Here is a 14,788-nt window from a genome sequence, read left to right as displayed (position 1 = left end):
ACCCATACTTTTCATTCTTATAAAAAGAAACAGAGGGTCCTAAGTAGGGAGTGCTCATCCTCCTTGAAGGTTCAGGCTGGGGTGTTTAAATGTGTGTGCATTAAACGAAGATGAGAAGAGAGGAAAGACAGATAGTGTTTGAAGAAAGAAACCTGGATGTTCTGGCTGTGAGTGAAACAAAACTCAAAGGTATAGGAAAAGAATGGTTTAGAAATGTCTAAGTCGGGCAGGTAAGAGGAAAAGAGCTAAGGAAGGACTAGCACCTCTCCTGAAACAGGAGTTGTGGGAGTGTGTAAAAGTGTAATGGAGTAAATTCTGGATTGATATGGGTAAAAATGAAACTGAATTGCAATAGATTAGTGATTATTAGTGCTTGAGTACCTGGCCATTAGAAGAAAGATCATGAAAGACGTGTTTTGGGAGCAGCGGAACTAGTTTGTCAGCAGCTTTGATGTAAGAGAGATTGGGTATTACTGATGAAGGATTTAAATGCGAAGGTGAGTAATGTGGTAGTTGGGGAGAAAGGGGTATCCAGTGTTATGATAACAGTAAACAGTTTGTGGAGGTGTGTGCTAAAAAAGGACTGGTATTTGGGAATGACAGGGCATTATTGGATACATATTAATTGATGTGTAAAAAAAAAAGACAGTTTTGGATGAAAATGTGCTGAGAGGGGCAGATGGTAGGATGGCTGATCACTATCTTTTGGAGGTGAGGGTGAAGATTTGAAGAGGTTATTGGAAAAGAGGAAATAACGTCAGTGAGTAAAGTGTGGTGTAAGTGAGCTTGAAAAATAGAATTGTGTGAAGAAATACTCGGAGAGATTGAGTGTAGTAGAATGGCAAAAAGTAAAAGTTAATGAAGCAAGGGGAATGGCTGAGATATGGAAAGTATTTAGAGAAGCAGTGCTGGCATGTGCAATATATGCATGCGGCATGTGAAAGCTGGGTGGTGGGCAGATTAGAAAGGGTAGTGAGTGGTGGTTAGAAGTAAAGTTGCTAGTGAAAGAGAAATGAGAGGCATTTGGGAAGTACTTTCAGGGAAGGAGTGCAAATGATTGGAGGATGTATAAGAGAAAGCAGCAAGAGGCAAGAGGAAGGTGCAGGGGTTGAAAAAGAGGGAAAATAAGAGTTGAGTAAGTAAGTATCAGTAAAGTTTAGGGAGAACACATTTTGGAAGGAGGTAAATGCTGTGAGAAACAGCATAACAAACAGGAGCATTGGTGAAGGAAATAAAAGGGGATGTGGTTACAGGTAGTGATAAAGTGAGGAGATGGAGTGAATATTTTGAAAGACTACTGAATGTGTTTGAAGATTGTGGCAGGTGTAGGGTGTTGGGTCAGGGTACTACATGAAGAGAGTGAGTAATGGTGAGTGGTTTGGTGAAGAAAGAAGAGGTAGTGAAAGCCTTACTTAAGATGAAATGTGTCAAGGTGACTGGAGTGGATGGTATACAGTTGAATTTATTAAAAAAAAATTTGTGACTGTGTTGGTGATTGGATAATCAAGTATTTTCAATGTATATATGGATCATAGTGAGGTGCCTGAGGATTGGTGGAAAGCATGTATAGTGTCACTGCAGGCACAGAACATCAGATTGGGGAGGAGCCATGTGGTTTCAGAAGTGGTAAAGGATGTGTGGTGTAGGTGTTTGCTTTAAAGAATGTGTGTGCAAAATACTTAAGAGAAACAGATTGATATGTATGTGGCATTTATGGATCTGGATGCATATGTTAGGGATGATAGAGAAGCCTTGTAGAAGGTCTTAAGAATATACAGTGTGGGAACTAAGCTGCTAGAAACAGAGTTTTTTTTTATCAAGGCATGTATATGAGTAGAAAGAGAGGACTGTGAGTGGTTCCTAGAAAAGGTTGGTCTGTGGCAGGGGTATATGATGTCACCATGGTTGTTCATTTGTTTGTGGATGGGGTTGTGAGGGAGGTAAATGCAACAGTCAGTGAGAGGGGCAAGTTTAGTCTGTAGGGGATGAAAGCACCTGGGAAGTAAGTTGTTTGCTGATGATACAGCTGTGGTGGAAGATTTGAGTGAGAAACTGCAGAAGTTGGTGACTGAGTGTATGAAAGGAGGAAGTTGAGAGTAAATGTTAATAAAAGCAAGGTTATTAGGTTTAACAAGGTTGAGATACAGGTTAGTTGGGATGTGAGTTTGAAATGGTCATGGCAGAAAATGGAACCACGGAAGTGGAAGTTAGTAACAGTGTGGGTGAGGGGGATAAAGGTTCTGGGAGCACTAAAGAATGTGTGGAAAGAGAGAATATTATCTGGAAGGGAAATATGGGAATGTTTGAAGGAATAGTAGTCACAAAAGTATTGTATGGATGCAAGTTATGGGATATACATAAGGCTTGCAGAGGCGGGTGGATGTGCTGGAAATGAAATGTTTGATGACAATATGTGGTGTGAAATGGTTTGACTGAGTAAGGAAAAGGTAGGAGAGAAGTATGGTAATAAAAAGTGTGTGGTTGAGAGAGCTGATCAGGATGTGCTGAAATGGTTTGGACATATGGAGGGAATGAGTGAGGAAAGGTTGACAAAGAGGATATCTGTGTCAGAAATGGAGGGATAAAGGAGAATGGGTATACCAATGTAGAGATGGAAGAATGGAGTGAAAAAGATTTTGAGCGATCAGGGCCTGAACATGCAGGATGATGAAAGGCATGCATGGGATAGAGAGAATCTGAACAGTGTTTTATGCTAGGAATGACTTGCTGTCAATGGTTTTTATCATAGCCTGTGAAGCATATGGGGTAAACCATATGAAGGTCTGTGGGGCCTGATTGTAGACGAAAAGCTCTTGTTTTGGTGCATTATACATGACAACTAAAGAATGGTTGTGAGTGCATACAGCCTTTCTTCATCTGTTCCTGGCACTACCTTGCTAATGCAAGAAACAGTGATGAAGTATGAAAACATAATATTCTATTTTTTATTATACTTTGTTGCTGTCTCCTGCGTTAGCGAGGTAGCGCAAGGAAACACACGAAAAAATGGCCCAACCCACCCACATACACATGTATATACATACATGTCCACACCCTCACATATACATACCTATACATCTCAGTGCATACATATATATACACACAGACATATACATATATACACATGTACATAATTCATACTGTCTGCCCTTATTCATTCCCATCGCCACCCCGCCACACATGAAATGAAAACCCTCTCCCCCCGCATGTGCACGAGGTAGCGCTAGGAAAGACAACAAAGGCCACATTCGTTCACACTCAGTCTCTAGCTGTCATGTATAATGAACTGAAACCACAGCTCCCTTTCCACAAAAATATAGCATTAATGAGATGACCTTGATTAGGGCCTTAGTTGCCTGTGCAATCTCAGCTAACATCAAAAAAGACACAATACATAAAAAGTGGACAGCCAGCCTCGCATATCTCAATGTTCATAATTGCATAAACTTTATTTCTTGAAAAACTGACACAATGCATCTAACATTAAAGAAGATACTACCAATTAATTGATATTCCACTTGGTGGACATCTCATACACACTGCTAAAGCAATTGCCATATAACCCTATGATCCCTTTTCCTGGGGTTTCTACAGCTTCATGGCAAGGAAAATACTTGTTGCTCCCTTGGAGCGGTAAGTTCTTTGTTGAGATTGTATTCCAATGTTACAACCTCACCAAAGATGACTTTTCACTCATGGACTAACAAAAAGGAGGCGAGTCCAATAATATTTCATGTCATCATACAAAACTGAAGATGATAAACTACTGACCTGAGTAGAAGAGGTCTGTTGGTAATGAGCCACGTCGGTGGAGGGTATGAGGCATACCTCTGGGTTGAGGTAAGGTTCCGGGGGTTCCAGGTGTCATGCCACCAGATGATTGGGAACACAGGTCAGAATCATCTAATACTGAACTTCCTGTTTCAAGGTGTGACCTAAGCACAAAATACAGACATTGTATTCAAAAAATATCTTACTTAAAAAATAAGTTTTATTGAATCAACCATTATAGTAGAATTTCAATAATCTACTTAGACGGTCTAAATGTACATACAATCATATCAGTAAGTATAATTGTGAATTGTTTGGATAGGTTTGGAAAGGAAGGAAGAATTTTTGAACCAGTCACATAATGCCACTGATCCTTTCATATATGATGTAGGTTTATATCAAAGGCTCTAGTTACAGGGTAAAAGAGGCAAGTACAAATATGTACATTTATATTTACTTATTATACTTGATAGCCAATTCCCGCATCAGCCAGGTAGCACCAGGAAAGAGACTAAGAACAATGTATTCTTGTACATATTCATACTTGCTGCCTTCATCCATTTCCAGTGTGTCATGAAAGGCAACTAAAACGGGTGGGAATGGAGGGCTGGAAATCTTCCCCTCCAGTTTTGCTTTTCCAAAAGAAGGAACAGAGAAGTGGGCCAAGTGAGGAATTTTTTCACTCTAAGGCTCAGTTGTCTGTTCTTGAATGCTACCTTGCTAACGTAAGAGATGGCGTGTATGTATGAAAGAAAAAACAGAACATGTATTTAAATGTGTATATGCGAGGAAGCGCAAGGAAACAGACGAAAGAAATGGCCCAACCCACCCCCATAAACATGTACATACATACGTCCACACATGCAAATATACATACCTACACAGCTTTCCATGGTTTACCCCAGACGCTTCACATGCCCTGATTCAATCCACTGACAGCACGTCAACCCCGGTATACCACATCGATCCAATTCACTCTATTCCTTGCCCGCCTTTCACCCTCCTGCATGTTCAGGCCCCGATCACACAAAATCTTTTTCACTCCATCTTTCCACCTCCAATTTGGTCTCCCACTTCTCCTCGTTCCCTCCACCTCCGACACATATATCCTCTTGGTCAATCTTTCCTCACTCATTCTCTCCATGTGCCCAAACCATTTCAAAACACCCTCTTCTGCTCTCTCAACCACGCTCTTTTTATTTCCACACATCTCTCTTACCCTTACGTTACTTACTCGATCAAACCACCTCACACCACACATTGTCCCCAAACATCTCATTTCCAGCACATACACCCTCCTGCGCACAACTCTATCCATAGCCCATGCCTCGCAACCATACAACATTGTTGGAACCACTATTCCTTCAAACATACCCATTTTTGCTTTCCGAGATAATGTTCTCGACTTCCACACATTCTTCAAGGCTCCCAGGATTTTCGCCCCCTCCCCCACCCTATGATTCACTTCCGCTTCCATGGTTCCATCCACTGCCAGATCCACTCCCAGATATCTAAAACACTATACTTCCTCCAGTTTTTCTCCATTCAAACTTACCTCCCAATTGACTTGACCCTCAACCCTACTGTACCTAATAACCTTGCTCTTATTCACATTTACTCTTGGCTTTCTTCTTTCACACACTGTATTGACTGTATTGTTGACTGGTATGACTCATGGTGAGGTACCTGAGGATTGGCGGAATGCATGCATAGTGCCATTGTACAAAGGCAAAGGGGATAAGAGTGAGTGCTCAAATTACAGAGGTATAAGTTTGTTGAGTATTCCTGGTAAATTATATGGGAGGGTATTGATTGAGAGGGTGAAGGCATGTACAGAGCATCAGATTGGGGAAGAGCAGTGTGGTTTCAGAAGTGGTAGAGGATGTGTGGATCAGGTGTTTGCTTTGAAGAATGTATGTGAGAAATACTTAGAAAAGCAAATGGATCTGTATGTAGCATTTATGGATCTGGAGAGGGCATATGATAGAGTTGATAGAGATGCTCTGTGGAAGGTATTAAGAATATATGGTGTGGGAGGCAAGTTGTTAGAAGCAGTGAAAAGTTTTTATCAAGGATGTAAGGCATGTGTACGTGTAGGAAGAGAGGAAAGTGATTGGTTCTCAGTGAATGTAGGTTTGCGGCAGGGGTGTGTGATGTCTCCATGGTTGTTTAATTTGTTTATGGATGGGGTTGTTAGGCAGGTGAATGCAAGAGTTTTGGAAAGAGGGGCAAGTATGAAGTCTGTTGTGGATGAGAGAGCTTGGGAAGTGAGTCAGTTGTTGTTCGCTGATGATACAGCGCTGGTGGCTGATTCATGTGAGAAACTGCAGAAGCTGGTGACTGAGTTTGGTATATATATATATATATATATATATATATATATATATATATATATATATATATATATATATATATTTATTTTTTATTTTGCTTTGTTGCTGTCTCCTGCATTTGCGAGGTAGCGCAAGGAAACAGATGAAAGAAATGGCCCAACCCACCCACATACACATGTATATACATACACACACATATATATATTCTCTCTCTCTCTCTCTCTCTCTCTCTCTCTCTCTCTCTCTCTCTCTCTCTCTCTAGAGAGAGAGAGAGAGAGAGAGAGTCTTATTGAGATGGCTTTGATTAAGGCATTTAGTTGCCCAAGCCATCTAAGCTTTAAGAAAAAAGTGAGCAGTTCTTGAGAGTAGCAACTAAAGTAATATAAAGAAAAATGAAGAAAAGATAACCAATATGCAGCTTATGCCAGTGGGTTAAGTGTTGGGTTAGATTACAGAGCTGACTCGTTGGACAAGTTGGTGATATTCATCAAGTGTACAGAGATAGAACCTCCATAGTTGTAACAGCAGTACTCCATAAGTGTACAATTCAAGCCTTTGCATAACCTGAGAAACTGCTTAAAAGAAAGGAATCTTTGGGACATGAACACTATTACCTGAGAAACTGCTTCAAAGAAAGGAATCTTTGGGCAGATTTAGCTATTTCTGTAAGGTGCAGTTTGCTGAAAATATTAGTTGCCATATGAAACACTCACTTTTTGAAATTGCTAAAATAATGATAAGGGGGGATTTCAATTATATAGAAAGAGACTGGGGGTATTTGGATTTTCATGGCGATAGGGAGTCATGGAGACATAAGTTTTTCGAGTGTATGAAGGAAAATTTCCCATACCAGCATGTCACAGGGCACACTAGATTAAAAAACCTTATTTTCACTCATACTAGCATGGGTACTGAAAAAATTATATACAAAACACCAGCTGGAAGATGTGATCATGTAAGGCATAATTTTGAATATTTGGTAAAATAGGACATTAAAAGAGCAGATGTGAGACAAGTATCAATGATGAGATATAACTGCAAAAATTACACTAAACTCAATAACCTTTCATAATCGTTTCTATATTTCAATTAAAGCCTGTCCTTGGTGTGGACTTTTGTCCGTGGCTGGAGCCTCCAACGTAAAAAAAAAAGATGGGGAACAGTAAATGAACTGAGAAAATCTGTGATAACAAGCACCCAAATCTTAAACTATAGGACTGCAAAGTATGGGGGTACAAGATCCAAAAGGCGTACTTAGTTTGGTGTCTTCTGATTTGCCAGATTGTGTCAAATGGAGATTTTTTCTTTCATACTACTTTACAGTACTGTATACATGAAATCAGTATCATGTAATGACTGAGTGAAACATACAGTTGGGTACTTGTAAAAAACTGAAAATGTTACAATGAAATGTCTCTAGTTCTGAATGGCTCTGATTAAGCAGTCGCTGGACAAACAAAATTTTTTAAAGTAAAGATAGTGAACATTTCCTAGGATTCTGAAGGTTTAAAAACAGTAACATATAGAAATGTAAGATACTTTTATTAATAAAATATATTCACCTAATTCTCACACTCTTATACAAACATAATCATAAATTTTGAAGAGAAATACTGAAAAACTTAAATCAACTCATTCCTAAATTGTATGCAGTATATTCTAGCTCAGCATTTGTTTAAACATCAAAGAATACAGTTCTGTATTTTCAAAAATGATTATGTATACTTAATAAAAAGGAAGTAAAAAGATACATCTTTTAGAGCACTCCAATGAAAAATGTGTTAGATAATGAGTTAAAATCTACAGTAATATGATGTAAAGAAATACAGTTCTCTAATAAAACAAATTACGAGTCGAACCATTGATTCTTGATCCAAATGAATACACTGATACTATAGCTGGGTGGAGTATCCAGATAGGCAGATGGTAAATGCGGGACAGACAGCACAGTAAGTGGTCCTGCGGCAGTGTGGAATATAGTATAGTATCTGCATAAGCGAGTGTTGGATGCTTCCCTCTTTATTGCAGCACTGCATTATCAATTTCCTGTTAAGACTCTGATTCAGTGCAATAAATTAATTGCTGGACGAATGCATGCCTTGCCTGGAGTCAATTTTAGTAGAGAATTTTAATATTTTCTACTGGTTCTTCGTTATGTCATTGAGAGTAGATGCACCAACTCCTTATTTAGCACACAAAATTTTCATTGAAGCCCCTTTATCAAGCTTCTGTATACTGCTACTTCTTGTGGACAGTTAGAGTAACATGCTTACATTAGGCAGAACAGAACTAGTCATGAGTAAACAATCTCTTGAAATCCATTGTTAGAGCTTAAAATCTAATAACTTGTCTAGATAGGGAAGGTCACAGACAAAATCAGTGTGTTCACCTGAGCAAGGATGTATAATGAGTATAACATGCCTGGTAGAGGCTCCATGACTAGCTCAAATGATATAGAACTTGTATTTTTATTTTGCTTTGTCGCTGTCTCCCGCGTTAGTGAGGTAACGCAAGGAAACAGACGAAAGAATGGCCCAACCCACCCACATACACATGCATATACATACACATCCACACATGCAATATATACATATCTATACATCTCAACATATATATACACACACAGACATATATACACGTGCACATAATTCATACTGTCTGCTTTTATTCATTCCCATCGCCACCCCGCCACACATGAAAATAACCACCCCCTCCCCCCAAATGTGCGCGAGGTAGCGCTAGGAAAAGACAACAAAGGCCACTTTCATTCACATTCAGTCTTTAGCTGCCATGTAATAATGCACCAAAACCACAGCTCCCTTTCCACATCCAGGCCCCACAAAACTTTCCATGGTTTACCCCAGACGCTTCACATGCCCTGGTTCAATCCACTGATAGCACGTCGACCCCAGTATACCACATCGTTCCAATTCACTCTATTCCTTGCACGCCTTTCACCATCCTGCATGTTCAGGCCCCGATAACTCAAAATCTTTTTCACTCCATCTTTCCACCTCCAATTTGGTCTCCCACTTCTCCTTGTTCCCTCCACCTCTGACACATATATCCTCTTGGTCAATCTTTCCTCACTCATTCTCTCCATATGACCAAACCATTTCAACACACACTCTTCTGCTCTCTCAACCACACTCTTTTTATTACCACACCTCTCTCTTACCCTATTATTACTTACTCGATCAAACCACCTCACACCACATATTGTCCTCAAACATCTCATTTCCAGCACATCCACACTCCTCTGCACAACTCTATCTATAGCCCACGCCTTGCAACCATATAACATTGTTGGAACCACTATTCCTTCAAACATACCCATTTTTGCTTTCCAAGATAATGTTCTCGACTTCCACACATTCTTCAACGCTCCCAGAACTTTTGCCCCCTCCCCCACCCTATGATTCACTTCCATTTCCATGGTTCCATCCGCTGCCAAATCAACTCCCAGGTATCTAAAACACTTCACTTACTCCATTTTTTTCCGTTCAAACTTACCTCCCAATTGACTTGTCCCTCAACCCTACTGTACCTAAAAACCTTGCTCTTATTCACATTTACTCTCAGCTTTCTTCTTTCACACACTTTACCAAACTCAGTCACCAGCTTCTGCAGTTTCTCACACGAATCAGCCACCAGCTCTGTATCATCAGCGAACAACAACTGACTCACTTCCCAAGCTCTCTCATCCACAACAGACTGCATACTTGCCCCTCTTTCCAAAACTCTTGCATTCACCTCCCTAACAATCCCATCCATAAACAAATTAAACAACCATGGAGACATCACACACTCCTGCCGCAAACCTACATTCACTGAGAACCAATCACTTTCCTCTCTTCCAACATGTAAACATGCCTTACATCCTCGATAGAAACTTTTCACTGCTTCCAACAACTTGTCTCCCACACCATATATTCTTAATACCTTCCACAGAGCATCTCTATCAACTCTATCATATGCCTTTTCTAGATCCATAAATGCTACGTACAAATCCATTTCTCACATACATTTTTCAAAGCAAACACCTGATCGACACATCCTCTACCACTTCTGAAACCACACTGCTCTTCCCCAATCTGATGCTCTGTACATGCCTTCACCCTCTCAGTCAATACCCTCCCAGGAATACCCAACAAACTTATACCTCTGTAATTTGAGCCCTCACTTTGCCTTTGTACAATGGCACTATGCAAGCATTCCGCCAATCCTCAGGCACCTGACCATGAGTCATACATACATTAAATAACCTTACCAACCAGTCAACAATACAGTCACCCCCTTTTTTAACAAATTCCACTGCAATACCATCCAAACCTGCTGCCTTGCAGGCTTTCATTTTCCGCAAAGCTTTTACTACCTCTTATCTGTTTACCAAATCATTTTCCCTAACCCTCTCACTTTGACACCACCTCGACCAAAACACCCTATACCTGCCACTCTTTTCCCTAACCCTCTCACTTTGCACACCACCTCGACCAAAACACCCTATATCTGCCACTCTTTCAATCAACAAACCTTCAAAATACTCACTCCATCTCCTTCTCACATCACCACTACTTGTTATCACCTCCCCACTTGCCCCCTTCACTGAAGTTCCCATTTGTTCCCTTGTCTTACGCACTTTATTTACCTCCTTCCAAAACATCTTTTTATTTTCCCCAAAATTTGATGATACTCTCTCACCCAAACTCTCATTTGCTCTCTTTTTCACCTCTTGCACCTTTTTCTTGACCTCCTGCCTCTTTCTTTTATACATATCCCACTCATTTGCATTATTTCCCTACAAAAATTGTCCAAATGCCTCCTCTTCTCTTTCACTAATAATTTTACTTCTTCATCCCACCACTCACTACCCTTTCTGATCTGCCCACCTCCCACGCTTCTCATGCCACAAGCATCTTTTGTGCAAGCCATCACTGCTTCCCTACATACATCCCATTCCTCCCCCACTCCCCTAACATCCTTTGTTCTCACCTTTTTCCATTCTGTACTCAGTCTCTCCTGGTACTTCCTCACACAAGTCTCCTTCCCAAGTTCACTTACTCTCACCACTCTTTTCACCCCAACATTCTCTCTTTTTTTCTGAAAACCTCTACAAATCTTCACCTTAGCCTCCTAAAGATAATGATCAGACATCCCTCCAGTTGCATCTCTCAGCACATTAACATCCAAAAGTCTCTCTTTCGTGCGCCTATTAATTAACACGTAATCCAATAACGCTCTCTGGCCATCTCTCCTACTTACATACGTATACTTATGTATATCTCTCTTTTTAAACCAAGTTTTCCCAATCACGTCCTTTTTCAGCACATAAATCTACAAGCTCTTCACCATTTCCATTTACAACACTGAACACCCCATGTACACCAATCATTCCCTCAACTGCCACATTACTCACCTTTGCATTCAAATCACCAATCACTATAACCTGGTCTCGTGCATCAAAACTACTAACACACTCACCCAGCTGCTCCCAAAACACTTGCCTCTCATGATCTTTCTTCTCATGCCCAGGTGCATATGCACCAATAATCACCCATCTCTCTCCATCCACTTTCAGTTTTACCCATATCAATCTAGAGTTTACTTTCTTACACTCTATCACATACTCCCACCACTCCTGTTTCAGGAGTAGTGCTACTCCTTCCCTTGCTCTTGTCCTCTCACTAACCCCTGACTTTACTCCCAAGACATTCCCAAACCACTCTTCCCTTTTACTGTTGAGTTTCATTTCACTCAAAGCCAAAACATCCAGGTTCCTTTCCTCAGACATACTACCTCTCTCTCCTTTTTTCTCATCTTAGTTACATCCACACACATTTAGACACCCCAATCTGAGCCTTCAAGGAGGATAAGCACTCCCCGTGTGACTCCTTCTGTTTCCCCTTTAAGAAAGTTAAAATACAAGGAGGGGAAGATTTCCAGCCCCCCACTCCCGTCCCCTTTAGTCGCCTTCTACGACACATGAGGAATGTGTGGGAAGTATTCTTTCTCCCCTATCCCCAGGGATAGAACTACAGTCAGTAATTCAATAACATTCTTTGTATTTGCTTTGTTTCTTAGTCTTAATTACATACAGAAATAAGTTACAATGCTAGTCATATGCTAACAATTTAACAATGACCGTCTGCAGTTGAACTTGCAGTGAGGCAGGAATATCTTCTTTGTTTACACTCTGAAATTCTATTTTTTCTTAGTTTCTTTGATTTAACAATTGTTTTATATATCATATTATTACATTCAGGAGTTAATCACATGAATGAACTCACTATTACAATGGCAGACCATGGCTGAACTCATTGTGAAGTAATCCATGATTATACAATATCTTTTCTCTATTTTTGCTTAGTTTATTTGTCTAGATAAATGTTTCATTTCTTATTTTATTAGATTTTGCAGTTAATTACAGGAACCATAAGATTACTGAGAACATGTTCACATATGAAGGAACAATCGGGATGGTACATAAAGCAGTGAGACATTCACTTTTTGGAATTGGTAATATCATGATAAGGGGGGATTTCAATTATAAAGAAAAACACGGGGGTAATTTGGATTTTCATGGTAATAATGAGTCACGTTGGAGACAAGTTTTTACATTGTATAAAGGAAAATTTCCTATACCAGCATGTCACAGGGCACACTAGGATAAGAAGGCCTGATACATCATCATTACTAGACCTTATTTTCACTCATGCTAGCATGGGAACTGACAAGATTATATACAAAGCACCAGCTGGAAGAAGTGATCATGTAAAGATTAAATCTGAACATTTGGTAAAATAGGACCTCAAAAGAGCAGATATTAGACAGGAATTCAAGATGAGATAAAACTGCGGAAATTACACAAAACTCAACAACTATATGGTAATGTACAACGAGAAATGGAATTCAGTAGCCAGGAACCAGTGTTGTGTTGAGAGGTTCTGGGAACTTTAAGGTGAAAAGTAGAGGCATAGGTACCTCAAACCTCAAATACAGAGGGAAAAGTAAGAAAGAGGAAGGAACTGTTTAACAAAAGAAGTCATTAAGCAAAAGAGTTTCAAGATGTACGGGTAACATTTTGCTAGACATAAGAAAATATGGAACAAGTATAAAGGGGTAAGAAAATCCAGCTGAAAATCCAAAACTATCCTATATGTTCATCAGGAGCCAGCTGCCAGTTAAGAAGCAGCTAATGAGGTTAAGGAATTCAGTGGGAAAAATTGTAGAAAATGATCTAAGGATATGTGAGGAACTGAATTCTAAGTTCAAAAATGTTTTCATAGTGCAATATAGCCCTAAAACCAATGATATGGAATGGATAGAAGGTTTTGGAAATCAGTGAGATGTCTGTAAAAGATATCAATACAATATCACAAGGACTTGACTCATACAAGACTCATGGTCCTGATGAAATTTCAAAATTGTGCAAATGAGTTGCGCATCTATGCTTACATAGACAACTTGAATTACTGTTCAAAATGTCACTGGAGAGAGAGGTATAGTTCCAAGGAAATGGGAAATAGCAAATATCATACCTATATATAAGGAAGACCAGGAGCAGGCACTGAACTACAGACTGGTATCACTGATGAGTGTGGTGTATACATAAAGCAGTATACATAAATTCATGAGATCATATGATAATAGAGTGTTCAAGAGATGGGATCTCATGTGTAAAAATTTCTCCCCATAGTGAACAAATATGTAATTATAGGTACATTATGTGTCGGAGGTGGAGGGAACGAGGAGAAGAGGGAGACCAAATTGGAGGTGGAAAGATGGAGTGAAAAAGATTTTGTGTGATCGGGGCCTGAACATGCAGGAGGGTGAAAGGAGGGCAAGGAATAGAGTGAATTGGAGCGATGTGGTATACCGGGGTTGACGTGCTGTCAGTGGGTTGAATCAAGGCATGTGAAGCGTCTGGGGTAAACCATGGAAAGCTGTGTTGGTATGTATATTTGCGTGTGTGGACGTGTGTATATGCGTGTGTATGGGGGGGGTTGGGCCATTTCTTTCGTCTGTTTCCTTGCGCTACCTCGCAAACGCGGGAGACCGACAAAGTATAAAAAAAAAAAAAAAAGGTACATAAAAAACAGAAACTATATTAGCCACATGACCACATTCTTATAATGGCTGGCTGTGGCTGAACTTGTCATGAGGAAGCAATTTCTTGATGAATTATACAACATTCTCAATCTTCACCTATTTTCTGTGATTTAATAATTGTTTTATATATTATGCTAATACCTATTGCAGTAAATTAAATGAACCATAAGTGTAACATGAACATGAATATACATGTTCCTGTCCTATCACTAGAGTCCCACATTAGGAGAACAGTAAAGGAGACAAATTGTCTTCTACCAATTATTAGAATAAATTTCAAGCAAAAGGATAAGAAAATATTTAGCAAGCTGTTTATATCATATGTAAGGCCAAAACTAGAATATACTTCTCAAATTGGTCACCTCACCTAAAGAAGTAAACAGGGCTAATAAAGAAGGTTCTGAGGAGGACAACAAAGATGGATCCAGAATTATTTATTTATTTATTATACTTTATCGCTGTCTCCCACGTTAGCGAAGTAGCACAAGGAAACAGACAAAAGAATGGCAAAGGCCACATTCGTTCACACTCAGTCTCTAGCTGTCATGTATAATGCACCGAAACCACAGCTCCCT

The 14,788-nt window shown here is 39.7% G+C and overlaps 1 protein-coding gene across 8 annotated transcripts in view; it reads right to left on the bottom strand.

The window, feature by feature from the left end:
• LOC139765046 (uncharacterized) overlaps window positions 1–14,788 on the bottom strand; it is a 479,849-nt gene that overhangs the window by 8,290 nt on the left and 456,771 nt on the right. For all 8 annotated transcript variants that reach the window (XM_071692159.1, XM_071692140.1, XM_071692149.1 and 5 more), the window contains one exon: window positions 3,772–3,935. In XM_071692159.1, the coding sequence (XP_071548260.1) occupies window positions 3,772–3,935 (164 nt within the window). The remainder of the gene's footprint in view (window positions 1–3,771; window positions 3,936–14,788) is intronic.

Source organism: Panulirus ornatus, chromosome 4, assembly GCF_036320965.1.
Source record: "Panulirus ornatus isolate Po-2019 chromosome 4, ASM3632096v1, whole genome shotgun sequence".
Taxonomy (NCBI): Eukaryota; Metazoa; Arthropoda; class Malacostraca; order Decapoda; family Palinuridae; genus Panulirus; species Panulirus ornatus.
The sequence above is the reverse complement of the archived record's forward strand: the minus strand, read 5'-3'. Positions and strand labels throughout refer to the sequence as shown.